Genomic DNA, 13,960 nt, shown 5'->3' with positions numbered 1-13,960 from the left:
TAAAATAAAATGTTCCCAAGGGAATTGTGCTATTACTGGCAAAAGAAACCCAAACCACCTGAACACAGCTAAATGATTTATTCCTAAATGTGAAACCTAATAGGCAATGAAATCAAACTTCAGTGATTCTTTTTAAATTAATGTTTTCATTTAATACTTCCTTCTTGAGTGCTTCCAGCTAAATGAGGTTTGGTAGCTCTATTGATTAAATAGTTGTGCCATACAAGCAAGTCTTGCTTAATTTCATTTCTGCCTTTCTGCAAGATAATGTGGGGCAACATGTGAGGCACATGAAAACTGAGAAGGTTGCACTTTGTTAAAGATGAAATACTGGACAGTGAATCAGGCCACAAAAATCCATTCCAGGAATAATAGACAAAATTTCGAAAAACATCAATAGGAATTTTATCAAATTATCTACTAAGAAGTGTCTTTCCTTTTAAGCTCTTTGTGGTCCTTTAATGATAATGTATTTTATGTTTGTGTATTAATTCATAATGATGAATCTGAGCCAGTTTTTTGTATCTAAGTTCCAGAATATTATCTAGATATTTCTTAAACTTTTGTATTTACATAGTTTTTGATTGATCATACATTTAGCTAGGCTTAAAACTTGGGCTGGATATTTTGTGGTTGTATTTTAAGCGTATCAGATGGACTATAGATTGACTTTCTCTCTGATCCATTTTATATATAGCCCTGGTTTAGTTTATAAAAAACTTCAGAGGTCACAAAATATACTTTGGTATTCACTGTGGCTGAATGCTGGATTTGCTCTGTTTTATTCTAGATGGATATCCCAGAAATGAAATTGAATACAAATGGAAGAAAACCTCTGTTGAAGTGGCAGATCCAAAATACTGGAGATTGTATCAGTTTGCATTTGTAGGGTTACGAAATACAACTGAAATTTCTCATACCTTGTCTGGTAAGGCAAAGTGTTAAGTTTTATTTCCTGTAATATCTATGTAGAACAAGACTAACACATGAAGATACAACTGAAAACCATTTTCAATGTCGTGTAAGTATTTTTTTCTTTTTTTTCGTTTATAGGTGATTATATTATTATGACAATCTTCTTTGATCTCAGCAGACGTATGGGATATTTTACTATTCAGACATACATTCCTTGTATACTCACAGTTGTTCTTTCATGGGTGTCATTTTGGATCAATAAGGATGCAGTTCCTGCAAGGACTTCTCTGGGTAAGAATGTCTTTTTTCAACCTTGAAGGGTCTGGTACTCCCCAGGAATACAAATCTGCAGCAGGGAGTAAATTAACCACAGTTTATTCCCCTTCAGATTGTGACCATTGGTCACCCTTTCTCTTGAACTGCAAGATAAAGGGTAGGAGGATCCTGCTGTGGTTACACAGCAGGGCTTAAGGAGGGAGTGTAGAGAATGGAAATCTGGAAATCCTGATCCAAGCCTTGTGGATCTGCTGTTGTTCGTATAAATACTTTTTTTTTTTCTCCTTTATGTTCTTCTTGTCATCTCCAGGGCCAACAATATGGCAATCATTAGTCTAATAAGTATGATTAAACTTCACTTAACACCATGGAACAAAGGATATCATTACTACACAGGCAAAAACCATGAAGATCTGGTTTTTGGAGTTTTCTGTTGGGGTTGTTGTTGTTGTTGTTTTTAATAATAAAAATGATTCAGTTGTTCTTTATAGCCCAAGATAGGACAGAAAATTTGGAACTGAAGTTGCACTTCAAGCAGTTAAGTATATAACTCACAAAACCTGACTCACTGTCCTGCTTCTACTGCAGACAGTATTGAAGCGTGATGCAAGTTCTGCTACAGAGATAATTCGGTGTTAGTGTCATCTTACGTGACCTGTTTAGCATGGTGCCAGTCTCCTACATTTGACTGTTTAGGATTCATGTACTACCTTGGAGAAGAATCATAGTCCCCACATAAAGCATGTTAGACAGGGGTGCATGGAGTGCACAGGACGCACATTAGCAACTTTGAGCTTAGCAGTGACAGATGCTTTTCATAAAACTGGTAATGACAGTATGATCTATTTTGGGGGAAAGATCATGAGCTGAGAGTGTACCTTAGGAAGTAAGAGATGTGAGTTCAGTTCCCTCATCAACTTAGAGGATTGTGACCACGCCATTCCCACGTTATAGGAGTGTTTCCTACTAGAAGGGTGAGTCTGGGCTTTAACTACTTGACTTCCCCACTGAAACTGGACTGCTGTGCAGTCAAGCCTGCAAGATTAATGAGTCAAGAAAGAAAGTAAGCAAAAATGAGCATGGCTCAGTAACATTATTAAAAGGTAAGGGAAGAAAATCTGAGTCTTGGATCTCAATTTTATGCTATTTAAAAGTACTGTGAAGTTTAGTGAAGAGAGCCTAGAATCTTGAATAGATAAATGAAAGTATCTCTTGATAGTTTGAAATCTTGATTTAGAAATTTATTATAATATTTCTTTGACTGACTAATCATTGGACATCATTGTGGGTACTGCTAGAAAGACATTAGCTATAACAAGAAAAACTGTTCTGTTGGTATCCTGATAGTTCTATATCCAGTTTGTTCTTTTTACAGAGTACTTTCTCTATGCCACAAACCTAGCGAATTTGCCTTTGATCTCATGCTTAAGCTAGAGCTTTCATACTCCCACTTCAGCAGTACTAACTGTCATCTACTTGATATGTACTACAAACATTTGCAATATCGTATTTACAGCTCCCTGCAGTTAACCCTGAGCTCCTTTTGTGTGAACATGCAGAAGCCATCTTTTGACAGATTGGGGAATGACTTTTCTCACATGCAGATGTTCTGGTGAAGAAGAAAGAGAATACCAGTCAAATAGACACAATTCTATAGAAAAAGACTGAGAAATTAAGATAAGAAAGCCAAAACTAAGCAAGGTTCATCGTGGCAAGCAGTTGTCATGCTGTGGAAGGTTTGCTCCCTGTGACAGTCTGCTGTTTGCCTTTTGCATAGTGGAGAGGACTGGGAAAGTCCATGTCTCGTTTTGTCCTCTCTGAACAGAAGTCAGTAAGGGGAACGGTGGGTGTGACTTCCCACCTGGAGGCTGTGCTGGACTCTGGTACACTGAAAAGGCTCAGGCCTTTTTCTTCCATATATGTTGAAAGGTCCTTGCGGACCATGGTTTCCCAAAGCAAAAGGTTCGAGATGATTAAAGACATTTAGAAATTTAACTATGCAGAGAAATGCCTAATTGATTTGCAAAAGCATCTAGTGGGAGCAAAGCACTTCTGAAAAACTCTGTGGTTATCTCTTTGCCCTTTTAGGCATGTAATTTCATTATAAAATCTGTTGCAAAATCACTGCTTTCCTGCTGCACGATCAGTCCATTGTGACCCCTGATTCCATGCCTTGATTTAAAAGCCATAGACAACCTTAGAGTGGTGTAACACTTTTTTTGCAGTAAACCTGAGCATGTAAATAACAAATTGTTTGTATCTTCAAGTATTTCTCTCCGAGGGAAAGGTCACATCTTAAGTTTGAACTAGTGTGAAAAAGGCTTTACATCTCCCTGAAGAGCCAAAATATAAGAAGAAAGTGTTAACACCTTCTAAATGTTAAACCAGTGAAGAGTGGTATAGTTGAGATTCTGAACACATCACTATTAAGGCCAACTTGTTATTTTAATTAACTTGTATACAAGTGAATCAAGGGAAACATTTTCTATTACTTAAGACACAGTATTGAAAAAATACCTAGTATCTCTAAAGAATGAGACCGGAAAGGCCATGAAGGTCATCTAGTTTGATCTGCGACATGTCAGAAGCAAACAATTGAAAACATTCATTTTTCTCTTGTTTTCTGAAAGTTTGAAATAATTGATAAATAACTTGCCTTTTTTTCTGAATGTGTCCTTTTGTACATTTTAATCTTTCAAGAGTCAAAGAACCATTTTTGTGTTTATAAAATGTCTGTGCTTATTTGTAGGTGTTTGTCTATTGTATTTGTTTTATGTTTGCATTCCATAACAGATTTATAAAATTAGACAAACTTTCTCAATCTCATTGTTTATTCAGTGTGTGTTGAAAGATTTAAACTGAAGGTAAAATGTGCTGCCTTTTGTATGATCCCATAGTGGCCACTGGATCTATAGGGACGGTTTCTTACGATAGCACTGATGTGTGTGGGTGTGATCAGCAGTGAACCCTGCTGTGGCTCCGTTCTCATATGCCTCATGAATGAATTAAGGGCTAATTTGAGGATTTTTTGGTGACAATATGATTGGATTAGTTATACACTTCCCTCTTCCTGTCTTTTTTTTCTTTTTTTCTCAAACAGGCATTACAACAGTGCTGACCATGACAACGTTGAGTACAATTGCTAGGAAGTCACTCCCAAAGGTTTCCTATGTGACAGCAATGGACCTTTTTGTTTCAGTTTGCTTCATTTTTGTGTTTGCTGCCTTGATGGAATATGGCACCTTGCATTACTTTACCAGCAACAGAAAAGGGGACAAAGGAAAAGAAAAGAAGGCAAAATCTAAGCCATCAGTAAGTTTAGCCAAACAAAAAGAAAAAACAATACAGAATGCTCTTCATTGTAGCATTAATTTTGAGACAGTAGTTCTTAAGTAGAAGGGCTAATATTCAAAGATAATTAACACTAATATTTATTTTGTCATTTTTTCACAGTTGGAGGCTTGTACTAGTTTTCTGTAAATACTACTAATGAACAAAAGGTTTGGGTCTTTCCACTCATATGTGAGTGAGAACACATGAGCCTAAGCTAGAGAGTGGTTTGATATAACATTACATGTGTCTGGGCACAGTGCTTCTGAAAACAGCACCTGGCAGAGAACCACAGATAAGACTGTAGCAGTAGAGATAATGTAAATGGACTGAATGTATGAGGATTTGTTTGGATCTACATCACCTAACTTCAGTCTTACCTTGCTAGCTTTGCAAAGGGACAAGTGCTTATTATTGGGCAGTATTCTGACTCCCACTTCAGATTTTTTTTTTTTTTTTTTTTTGGTAATTTACTTCCATGTTTCTTTCTGGTAAAGTCGGCCTTCTGCTTTTACAAATTGATGTTTGTATGCTGTGAATCCCCACATATCCCAGGAGGAAGTATTACTCAATTTTAAGAGGCTTTCTCTTTGTGTAGTAAGAATACTGGAACTTCCAAAGAATCTGTTGTTGGAAGCCAGTAAAAATATTTAAAGCTAATATTTAAACTAATCAAATGTTGAGGTAAAGGCATTAGATTGCTTATTCATTCAAACGCTAATCTTAATACCTGAGGCTTGATTATAATCATCTTTTGGAGAGAAGAATAGGAAAGACAATGTTATAAAGCCCCCTTCCAGACCATTTCATCAAAGGAAGCTGGAGCATAGCTGAATCACTATCAGTTTTCTTTTCTGGTGAAGGCTGAATACCACCTGTGTAAGATCAAACAGAAATTGAAATTAAATTACAGAAGCCCAGATATGGAAATGCAGAAAACTTGTTATGAATGACATCCATTCTGTGACTAGTGTCGGAAAGCACTGGCACATCCATTGTGAGCAGTGCTGCTGTGTGAGACTGTTATGGGGCATGGCGGGGCTGCTATGGCTTAATACCAGGGAAATGAGAGCCCTTACATTTCATATGATGAGTTGGTCTGAATGGATCTGCTGTCTATTTGGGACAAGGCTAGTGGTGAAGGGTTAATACTGCCCTGTGCTGCCTTGGTCGGACATCACTGTGATCCTCAGGGAATGCAGCATAACCAGGAGAACTGGAAAATGGAAACCTCAGAGCTCCTTCCTGTTGATGGTAGAGGCAAATGTGGGCACAATGGAAGGGATGGAAAACAGACATTGGCAAGGGCTACAGATGAGCAGTGAGGGTAAAAGATGACAGAGGCTGAAGAAATTGGGGATCTTCCCAGTGTTAGCATAGCAGATTCAATTTTAGGTTGCTGTTGCAATGAGGTCTCAACAACACTTAGGGAACAGGGAGATGAAACAAGTCTGCCTTCAGCATGCACAACAAGGAGAAAAGGAAGAAAGGAGGAAATACCGCTTATTCAAACCAGGGTAAAGATCAGCTGCTGGCAGATCAAAAGCCATTGAAGTGGTTTGCAAGTATACACTTTTGAATGGAGTAAGAGGACTTTCCAGAATCTGTTCACACATCAACCATTTGTGCAATAATCTGCCAAATGCTTTCAGAATTTCAGTGCATATGACAATTTAAAATGTAGAATAATGGTCAGATAGAGTATTGAATAAGTGTTTCAGCAAGTTATGGCTGTATGACCATACTAGATAAGAGATTACTCTAAAAAAAGGGAGGGGAATAATATACTTAGATGCAAGGATAGGGTTTTTTTGCTGATGTTTTATAAAGAGCTATAAAATTTCTTATTTCAAATAGAACAATTAAAGAAGCTATCTGATTAATTAATGGGAAGTCATACAATTACAAATCCACAATTTTTTTCTTCCCCCCCCCCCCTTTATTTTTGTCAAAGACTTCTATTCATTCTTTTTCTCTTGTAGTTATGATATGTAACGAAACCCAACAATTTAATTAAAATAGTGAGTTTAATTCCTTCTGAAAAGTTCTCATTTACAGGTGTTTTTTCCTTGGAGAACATGCCTTGCATAGGTCTTCTGTTACTATTCAAGATGCAAGAAAAGCTTATTATTTCAGGAACTAATGCCAATAAAATGCAATAAATGATCTTGTGAAAAAAATGGTGAGATTTTACAAATGATTAAGGCAGTTTTATCTTACAAAATATGTGCTGGCATCATTCAAGAAAGGTAGTATGAATTGGCTTATGTAAATCCACATTAGTAAGGATAATGAGTTTGGGTAGGAAAGATTAAACTTAATTAGTTGTGGATCTTGTTCTAGTCATAATTTCACCTGAAGTGACTGTTTCACCTGTGCTGTGATCTCCACAGATGATGGCTTTCTTTTGTACAGGTATTAGTGCTAATGCAGAATAATTTGGGTTTGATCCTATCAGAGTGTATTATAAATGCTTCTCACTATATGTGGAGTTCTACTTACTGTATCAGTAGGCATGTCCATGAACAATCAGCATGTACTACTGTATCTACATGTTTTGGGTTTCTTTTTGTTAAGTCTCTGCCAATCAATATGAGATCATTTTGTTGTGAGGTGTTGGTCTTTTTTCCCATTTTCCCTCACATTGTCTCCTTCTTACACACATTTTATGTATTCCTCATAGGTAGTTAGGCCTATAAGATGGCACTGTCTTTCTGCCTTTCTCAGGCCACATCTTCAAGCCTGTAATTCAGTAGCCAGCTTCAGTCTGTGCTGGTGACATGAGCAGTGAAAAGCAGTGCTGTTATTGTTTCCTCCTCCCATGGTGTTTGTGATTTGGGGATTCCTGTTTTACCCCACTAGTAGAAACGAATCATGCCACGAATCTTACATTGGCAGAACTAACAGTCAGAAAATTCTTGTAAAGCCAGAGTAGGTGTGAACCAGAAATAAGCATCTTTCCCTGTATATCTTCAACAAAATAATGATTTTGTAAGTTCCAAAGAAAATTTGAACTTATTTTTTATGTTTTATAAAAAATAAGCCCTGTTTGTAATGCCTCAAATTATGGCAGAAGCATGTAACTTCTGTTTGTTAGTATTGTCAGTATTTTATCATAACTGAAAAGAATAATGAGATCCTTTAGGACGATAATTAGCTCCCTAGGTCACCATGTCTAAAAAGTGTTGAAACAGCAGTCTATGTGAAACTTCCTCTGGTAAAGAAACTTATTGAATAAAGTTATTCGAAAATGTGGTGGATACTGCACTGCTTTAACACCACCCCTTGGGACATTGGGTAAAATGCCCCTGCAGCAACAGAGTGCATCCTTAACAAAGTATAGACATCTGTGTACTGGCCTAAGTAATTCCCTGGAAGTGGGAAAACAGGACTCTAAAACATAACAAGAATCTAAATGATGTGGCTCCCTGCTTTTATTTTTTTTTTCTTTTCATATTTTTTCTTTGCCTTTCATGTCTAATTGCTTAAGAGAGATTCTTCTCTGCACTTCAATACCCAGTTAGTTCTTCTGACTGCATCCTTTCCTGCTTTATTTATTCCTTACAAGAAAAAATACGGAAATGATAGAAAAAAGACAATGTAAGAGTAGTGTTGATGTAACCCCTATCTTCAGTCTGAAGATTTTAGAAGGGATACCAAAAGTGGGGGAGGAGTTGAAAGAGAGGATTATAGAGTAGTTTAAAAAGGCTGTGAGATTTAGAAAGAGGAAAAAGGACAGATGGAGAAAGAGAATGTCTTTTGAATATGCAGGAAAACAAGGATGAAGAGTGAAGAACTGCATGGAAACAAAATAGTAAAAGGGGGAAGGGTGGTCTGTGGTAGTGCAAGTGAAAGGAGGGTGAAAAGGTAAAAGTCACAAGAAAGGGAATAGCAAACAGTCTATGCACTAGCCAATACGGCACCCAGATTTTTTTCTATGAAAATTATTTATGAACCTTAACATCTAGTACACTGAGTTTTTGCCATATTGCAAGAGAGTTGAGTTATGCCCATGGAAAGTAAAAATAAGAATTGAGAGCTGAATTAATCAGTTTCAGTGACTTGAGTGACATTCTCTTAAGGAGTCTTGTGTCTTGATTTCTAAAGATGGGGTATACTGTTTAGGGATTTAACATTAGAGAGTTAAGTGACATAGCCTGGCCTTATGTGTCTCTGTATTTTAAACCTCACTATTGCTGCTATACTAATCCCATTAGCTTTTTTTTTGGTGAAAATGTAGCTTCCAGAAGCACATCTGGTCTCATTCTAAAGACTCCAAATGATGGGAGAACCCTCGTTCCCTTGGTAGTGACATTTATAGCCTGCTTGTGGACTTGCTTGTGACCCAGTTGTCAAGCTCTGACTGACTTCGAAGTGTTCATTTGTGTTGTGTAGATGGGATCAGGTAATCCTGTCTGTGTAACTAATTATCCACTATTTCCAAATCCCAGCACAACCCAGTTTTTACTGTGGCAGGTGAAAATCATTCATGATCTTTTGCCTGCATGAGCTAATTATATACAGCAGTTCATAACTCACAAAGCTCCCCAAACTGTTTTCTTTAATATTAGAATTTCTGTATATTGTACTGAATGGGCTTGTATTGGTCTTTGCTATGGAAAACCTATGGAATTATTTAATGTGAGGATAAAAAAAACCTGCAAAACTATATTTTTCTTTTTTGTTTTTCTTAAGAAACCACCTGCAATTGCTGTTCGACCTGGATCAACACTGATTCCAATTAATAACATTAATCATCTCCCTGAACGTGATGATGATTATGGATATGAGTGCCTAGAAGGGAAAGACTGTGCTAGCTTCTTTTGTTGTTTTGAAGACTGCCGCACAGGATCTTGGAGAGAAGGAAGAATACACATCCGTATTGCAAAAATTGACTCCTATTCTCGAATCTTCTTTCCAACTGCCTTTGCATTGTTCAATCTTGTTTACTGGATTGGCTATCTTTATCTATAAATTTCAGAGGTTTGACAAACTCAGAAAAAAATGCTAATTGAACAGCCATTAACACTTTTGAGTGAGCAGTCAAAGATTAGAACTGGTCCAAAATGACTCAAATAGTTTGGATGCTTTAAGAATTTGAAACAATGAGAGAAAATATGGTGATGTAGTCTCCCTCTTGTGATCAACTATAGAACTGTTATTGGTATTTTGAAGAGAAAATTTAAAAATGAATATCCCTAAGATTTAACTTTCCTGAACACACAGATAGTTTTGTCCAGCTCTAACAAAATGCAGAGTCAAGAGGCTGTGTTATTTAACTGGACAGTTCTACATAAGCTTTCAATTTTAATCCTAAATGATAATGCAGATGAATTTTGTAGCATCTCTTACATCTTTACAAAAAAAAAGCCTTAATAAAATGGGATTAGTTATTCTCAGCCATTTCATCCATAAGGTGATGATTTTATTAACCCCTGATTTAAAAAAGTCAAAATAGAACATTTCTGTTTTTCAACCAGCCATTTGTTCTCTGCAGTATGTTAAAAGGAGTGAATAAGTCATAATTAATCACATTCAGATTTATACAGAATGCAAAGATTAGAGCAGTGAGAAATGGATATATCACAAAAAACCCAAGGGTAATTCTGAGCTTGTCTTATCTTAACCATTGATAGAGGCTTTTAGTTTTCAACCTTAGATTACATTTATGTCTGTGCTCCATCTGCCATTACTTTACTGTTGTGAGTTCCTCGACATTCTCCAAGAGGGCTATGACTTTCAAAAATTGCTACCCAGCTGTCACTGCTTGCTTATTTCATGGAAACCATACTGATGTTGACTGAGATTCTGGCCATTAAGCATAATGCTTTTCACATCGTCTCCATTCCTCTTTCCGTTGTCTGATTCATACTTGGGGCCAGAGGAAAAGTCATAACTCTACATTCAGTAGAATTTGTATCATCAGAGTTTGGAAAACCTGTAACAGTGCTATAGTCATTGTATTCAAAGCCACTATGTTCAATCTCCAGCCCTGCAAGTGTAGTATGTGACCTGCTCCACTTTGCATACAGTATGATTTTGTAGAATCTGCTTGTTACTGCATACGCTACTCTGAGCCAAAGCCAAATGGTACAAATTTCCTGAACATATGTGATGGATTGCTGTGTAATTACCTCCTTGGTATTTGTTTGTTTCTAATGGAAAAGCTCTGTTATGAGGGGGGAGTTAGAATAATCCTTGTGCATTGCAGATCTTTCTCCAAGATGGGATGTATCCCCCCAAAAATCATAGGACTAGTTCTCCAGGCTTTCTGTGGTCAGAGCTTCAGTTCACTTTGGTAGCAGTTCTTCAGTAGTAGTCTTTCTGGACTGACGACTTTGTGCTGACTATTGCTGGCTGGCAGCATTTAGTATCTTGTTTCCATTTTTAAGTCCATTGTCTTCATTATGGAGAAGTGCAGTCTTTCCTCATTTCTCAAAAAGAAACTGGTCTCAAGTGAGCTTGCAAAAATCACTGTAAAATTAAGATATGCATTAAGTAAAAGTCAGAATTACACAGAAGACCTTACAGATCTTTAAAGAGGATTAATGGGATTAGCATTTGGCTGTAGGTAAGGATGTTCAGTACCGGAGATAAAGACATGATTAATGGCTAATAATAGAAAATGATACATGAAGAACCCCCAATGTTTCTGTTGAATGTGCTCCCTCCTCTGAATTTCTCAGAAAAGATTAATGTATTTTTATATTCTAGTTGGTACCAGACATAATAAGATATGATATGCAATACACATTTCAGATGAAATGTTACTGCAGTGTTCAGCCCTGAAATTTAATAGAGAATGCAAGACTATGTGCAGTGAGTCTGGAAGAAAGTGTGACAGAGAAGATCCCATTTTAATGCAAACTTTATTTCAGTATTTAACTGATGAAATATAAAAGTGGTTGAGAGAATCTGAAAGCCTACTATCGAGATTGGCTGACATTATTTGTTGTGTGACCTTTCTGAGCACCAACTTCTTCTGACTGTTACACTGAGCGTAGAAGTGTGGCATCATTAACAACACTGATCTGCTATAATTTACTGTTTCTTTAGAGTCTCATTTTCAGAAAATGTTCAGTGCAGTGGCAATGTGTCACTTTTAATTCCACGGTGCAGTTTGATGCTTTTTGACAGCACACTAAACACATTCCTCTGTAGGAGGGATGAAGGTGGCTTCAGCAGCAGTATGTTGGATGTGTACTTGAAATGCAGTCTACTCGCTATACAATACAAGGCCCGGATGTTGTGAGCTTCTGAGTTTCATTAATTCACCTTTAAACAAAAGGAACTTGAAAGAACTTGGCACTTCACAAGAGGAAATATAAATTTCATAGCCTGCTTTCCTCTGGCACATCTAGTTATTTTTTTCTATTCATGTGGTTGTCAGTTGCCAATCAGCCTCCAGTGACTGAATTGGAGAACAGAAAACATCCAGAATTGGCAAGGGATGGATAAGAAGTCTTTCATCTCTAATTTCTATGAAACAATGTAATGGAGTATTAAACCTATTGAGTGTTATGGCTGTTTGGCTTATGGATACACTTGCTTCTGTCTGTTGACAAACTTTTCTGTGTACTTCATTTGTTTCTGATGAAATAATTTTGGTTTCCCATAGTACTGTGAGTGCAAATAGAAATGGGAATGCAGTGAACTGTAACATGGCATGTAATAAATGTGTTATTTTAGTCCTATGTGTTTTCTTTCTAATCTGCATGTAAACATTTGATTCCAAAAAAAGTATAAGTATCACTTACACTCAAAACATGACAAGAAACGGAGACTATAATTACTTGGACTTAGATACTGCAATCATTTTTTCAAGCCTACCTGGATAAAAGTTTGTTTACTGATAGCTGGGATCACAGTATTTGGAGGCATATTATTCTGACCATTACTGCTTAACCACATGCTTAAACCTATTCCTAATCAGTACTGTAATTAGACCAGAATTCAGAAAAGTGTGTTCTTATGTACTGTCATAAAGAATGATGCTATCCTGAATTGGTGCCATTAACACATGCTTAATTTGCACTAATTTCAATAATGAGTATTCAGTAGCTCAAATGATTTAACATTAAGGATGTGAGCCAGAGCCTCTTCAGTAGGAAGTTTTCTCATTGAAAGAGAGGGACATAAGAGGAGAAATTTCCATAAAGGCGGAGAGGTGAAAAAGTCTGGGGAAACTGTTTTATACTGCACCTGAGGCATCTCCTGAAATGTATTTTTCAAAAAAGAGACTTTCCCTTATATTTCTGTATTAGTGTTCACCACTTGTCTGTTTTAGTAGTGAGTACAGCTCAGTGTGTTATTTTTTGGTAAGGTTTTGTCTATGATTGTACCTCACTGATCTTCAGTGCATGTCTTCTGTGTCTGAATGAATCTGGTTTATGTAGTGGCAGCACAGCCAAAGCATGAACTCTGGGTAACGTATTTTATATTCACATGTTGATGTGCTTCAAAGGCTTTAACCTTATCCGTTTTTCTGACATTCAGAGGCATAGGATTGTGTAAGACTTTGAAGGAGAATCACCTCCAACGTGGTTTTTATAATTTTCTGTTGCTTATTTGCTCTGTAGTAAAAGACCTGTTTAAAATTGATATATGAACCTTTCAATTGAAAACCCAACAGGAGGAGTCTGGATTTAAATATCTATCTGCTTAAAGTAAGATATGTTTTGTTTAATTGCATCAGTCATCATTTCAGTTTGCTGTTTCCAAATACCTGAGAATTAGTGCAAATACATCTAATTTACATTTTTTAAAAAATCATTGTTAGCATAATTATTTTTTAATTAATTGTAGTTTCTCTCAGTAATATATTAAATGTGATCATTTATGTTTGTGAAATAATACTGTATTTTTTAGTCATTATAATAGATATAGAAAATAGAAACTAATCTAGAATTCCTCAACTAAAGAATACAAGGCAGGAATTAGAAAGAATTACTGTGCTTCCGTTCCTGAGAAATCTCAGTGAATGTTCATATGCCCCGATGAATGTGCGGTGGGGCAGACTGACTCACAGGGAGAGGCAGAATATTCTCCAGGCTATAGAAAAGGGCTCTGTATTGGTTCATGCCATGGGCTTGCTACCCAAGGAGTTTAAATCAATGAAAGGAATAGATCTGTCTTTCCTTTTTCAGTCATCTCTTGCTTCTGTTTCACTTTTACCAGCAATAGCAGTTGTAAAGCTGTGTTGCCAGATAAATCAAAACCTGAAAATTTATCTTTATTTTACTCTTTTGTAAGTTAATGTTTCAACCAGATGAGTGGGGCCATTTGACTGGACATGCAAGACTATGACCAAGTTCTGGTCCAAGACAGGTGATGGGAGGTTGCAGCTGGAGGCAGAAGGAAGGCTTCTTATGGTGGACATATTTCATTCCATTGAGAATCTACACTGAAAGCTGGTGTGGAGGAAAGGGAAGGATGGGGG

At 36.7% G+C, this 13,960-nt stretch overlaps 1 protein-coding gene across 1 annotated transcript; it reads left to right on the top strand.

Moving 5' to 3' along the window:
- Window positions 1-753: 753 nt before the first annotated feature.
- Window positions 754-9,495, top strand: LOC104163815 (gamma-aminobutyric acid receptor subunit gamma-1-like). The gene is made up of 4 exons (XM_009702933.1): window positions 754-928; window positions 1,054-1,206; window positions 4,292-4,503; window positions 9,217-9,495. The coding sequence occupies exons 1-4, from the start codon at window positions 763-765 to the stop codon at window positions 9,493-9,495; spliced, it is 810 nt and encodes a 269-aa protein (XP_009701235.1). The 5' UTR covers window positions 754-762.
- Window positions 9,496-13,960: the final 4,465 nt, after the last annotated feature.

Source organism: Cariama cristata, unplaced genomic scaffold, assembly GCF_000690535.1.
Source record: "Cariama cristata isolate BGI_N322 unplaced genomic scaffold, ASM69053v1 scaffold9096, whole genome shotgun sequence".
Classification (NCBI taxonomy): Eukaryota; Metazoa; Chordata; class Aves; order Cariamiformes; family Cariamidae; genus Cariama; species Cariama cristata.
Note: the sequence above shows the minus strand (reverse complement) of the source record. Positions and strands in the feature narration are given on the sequence as shown.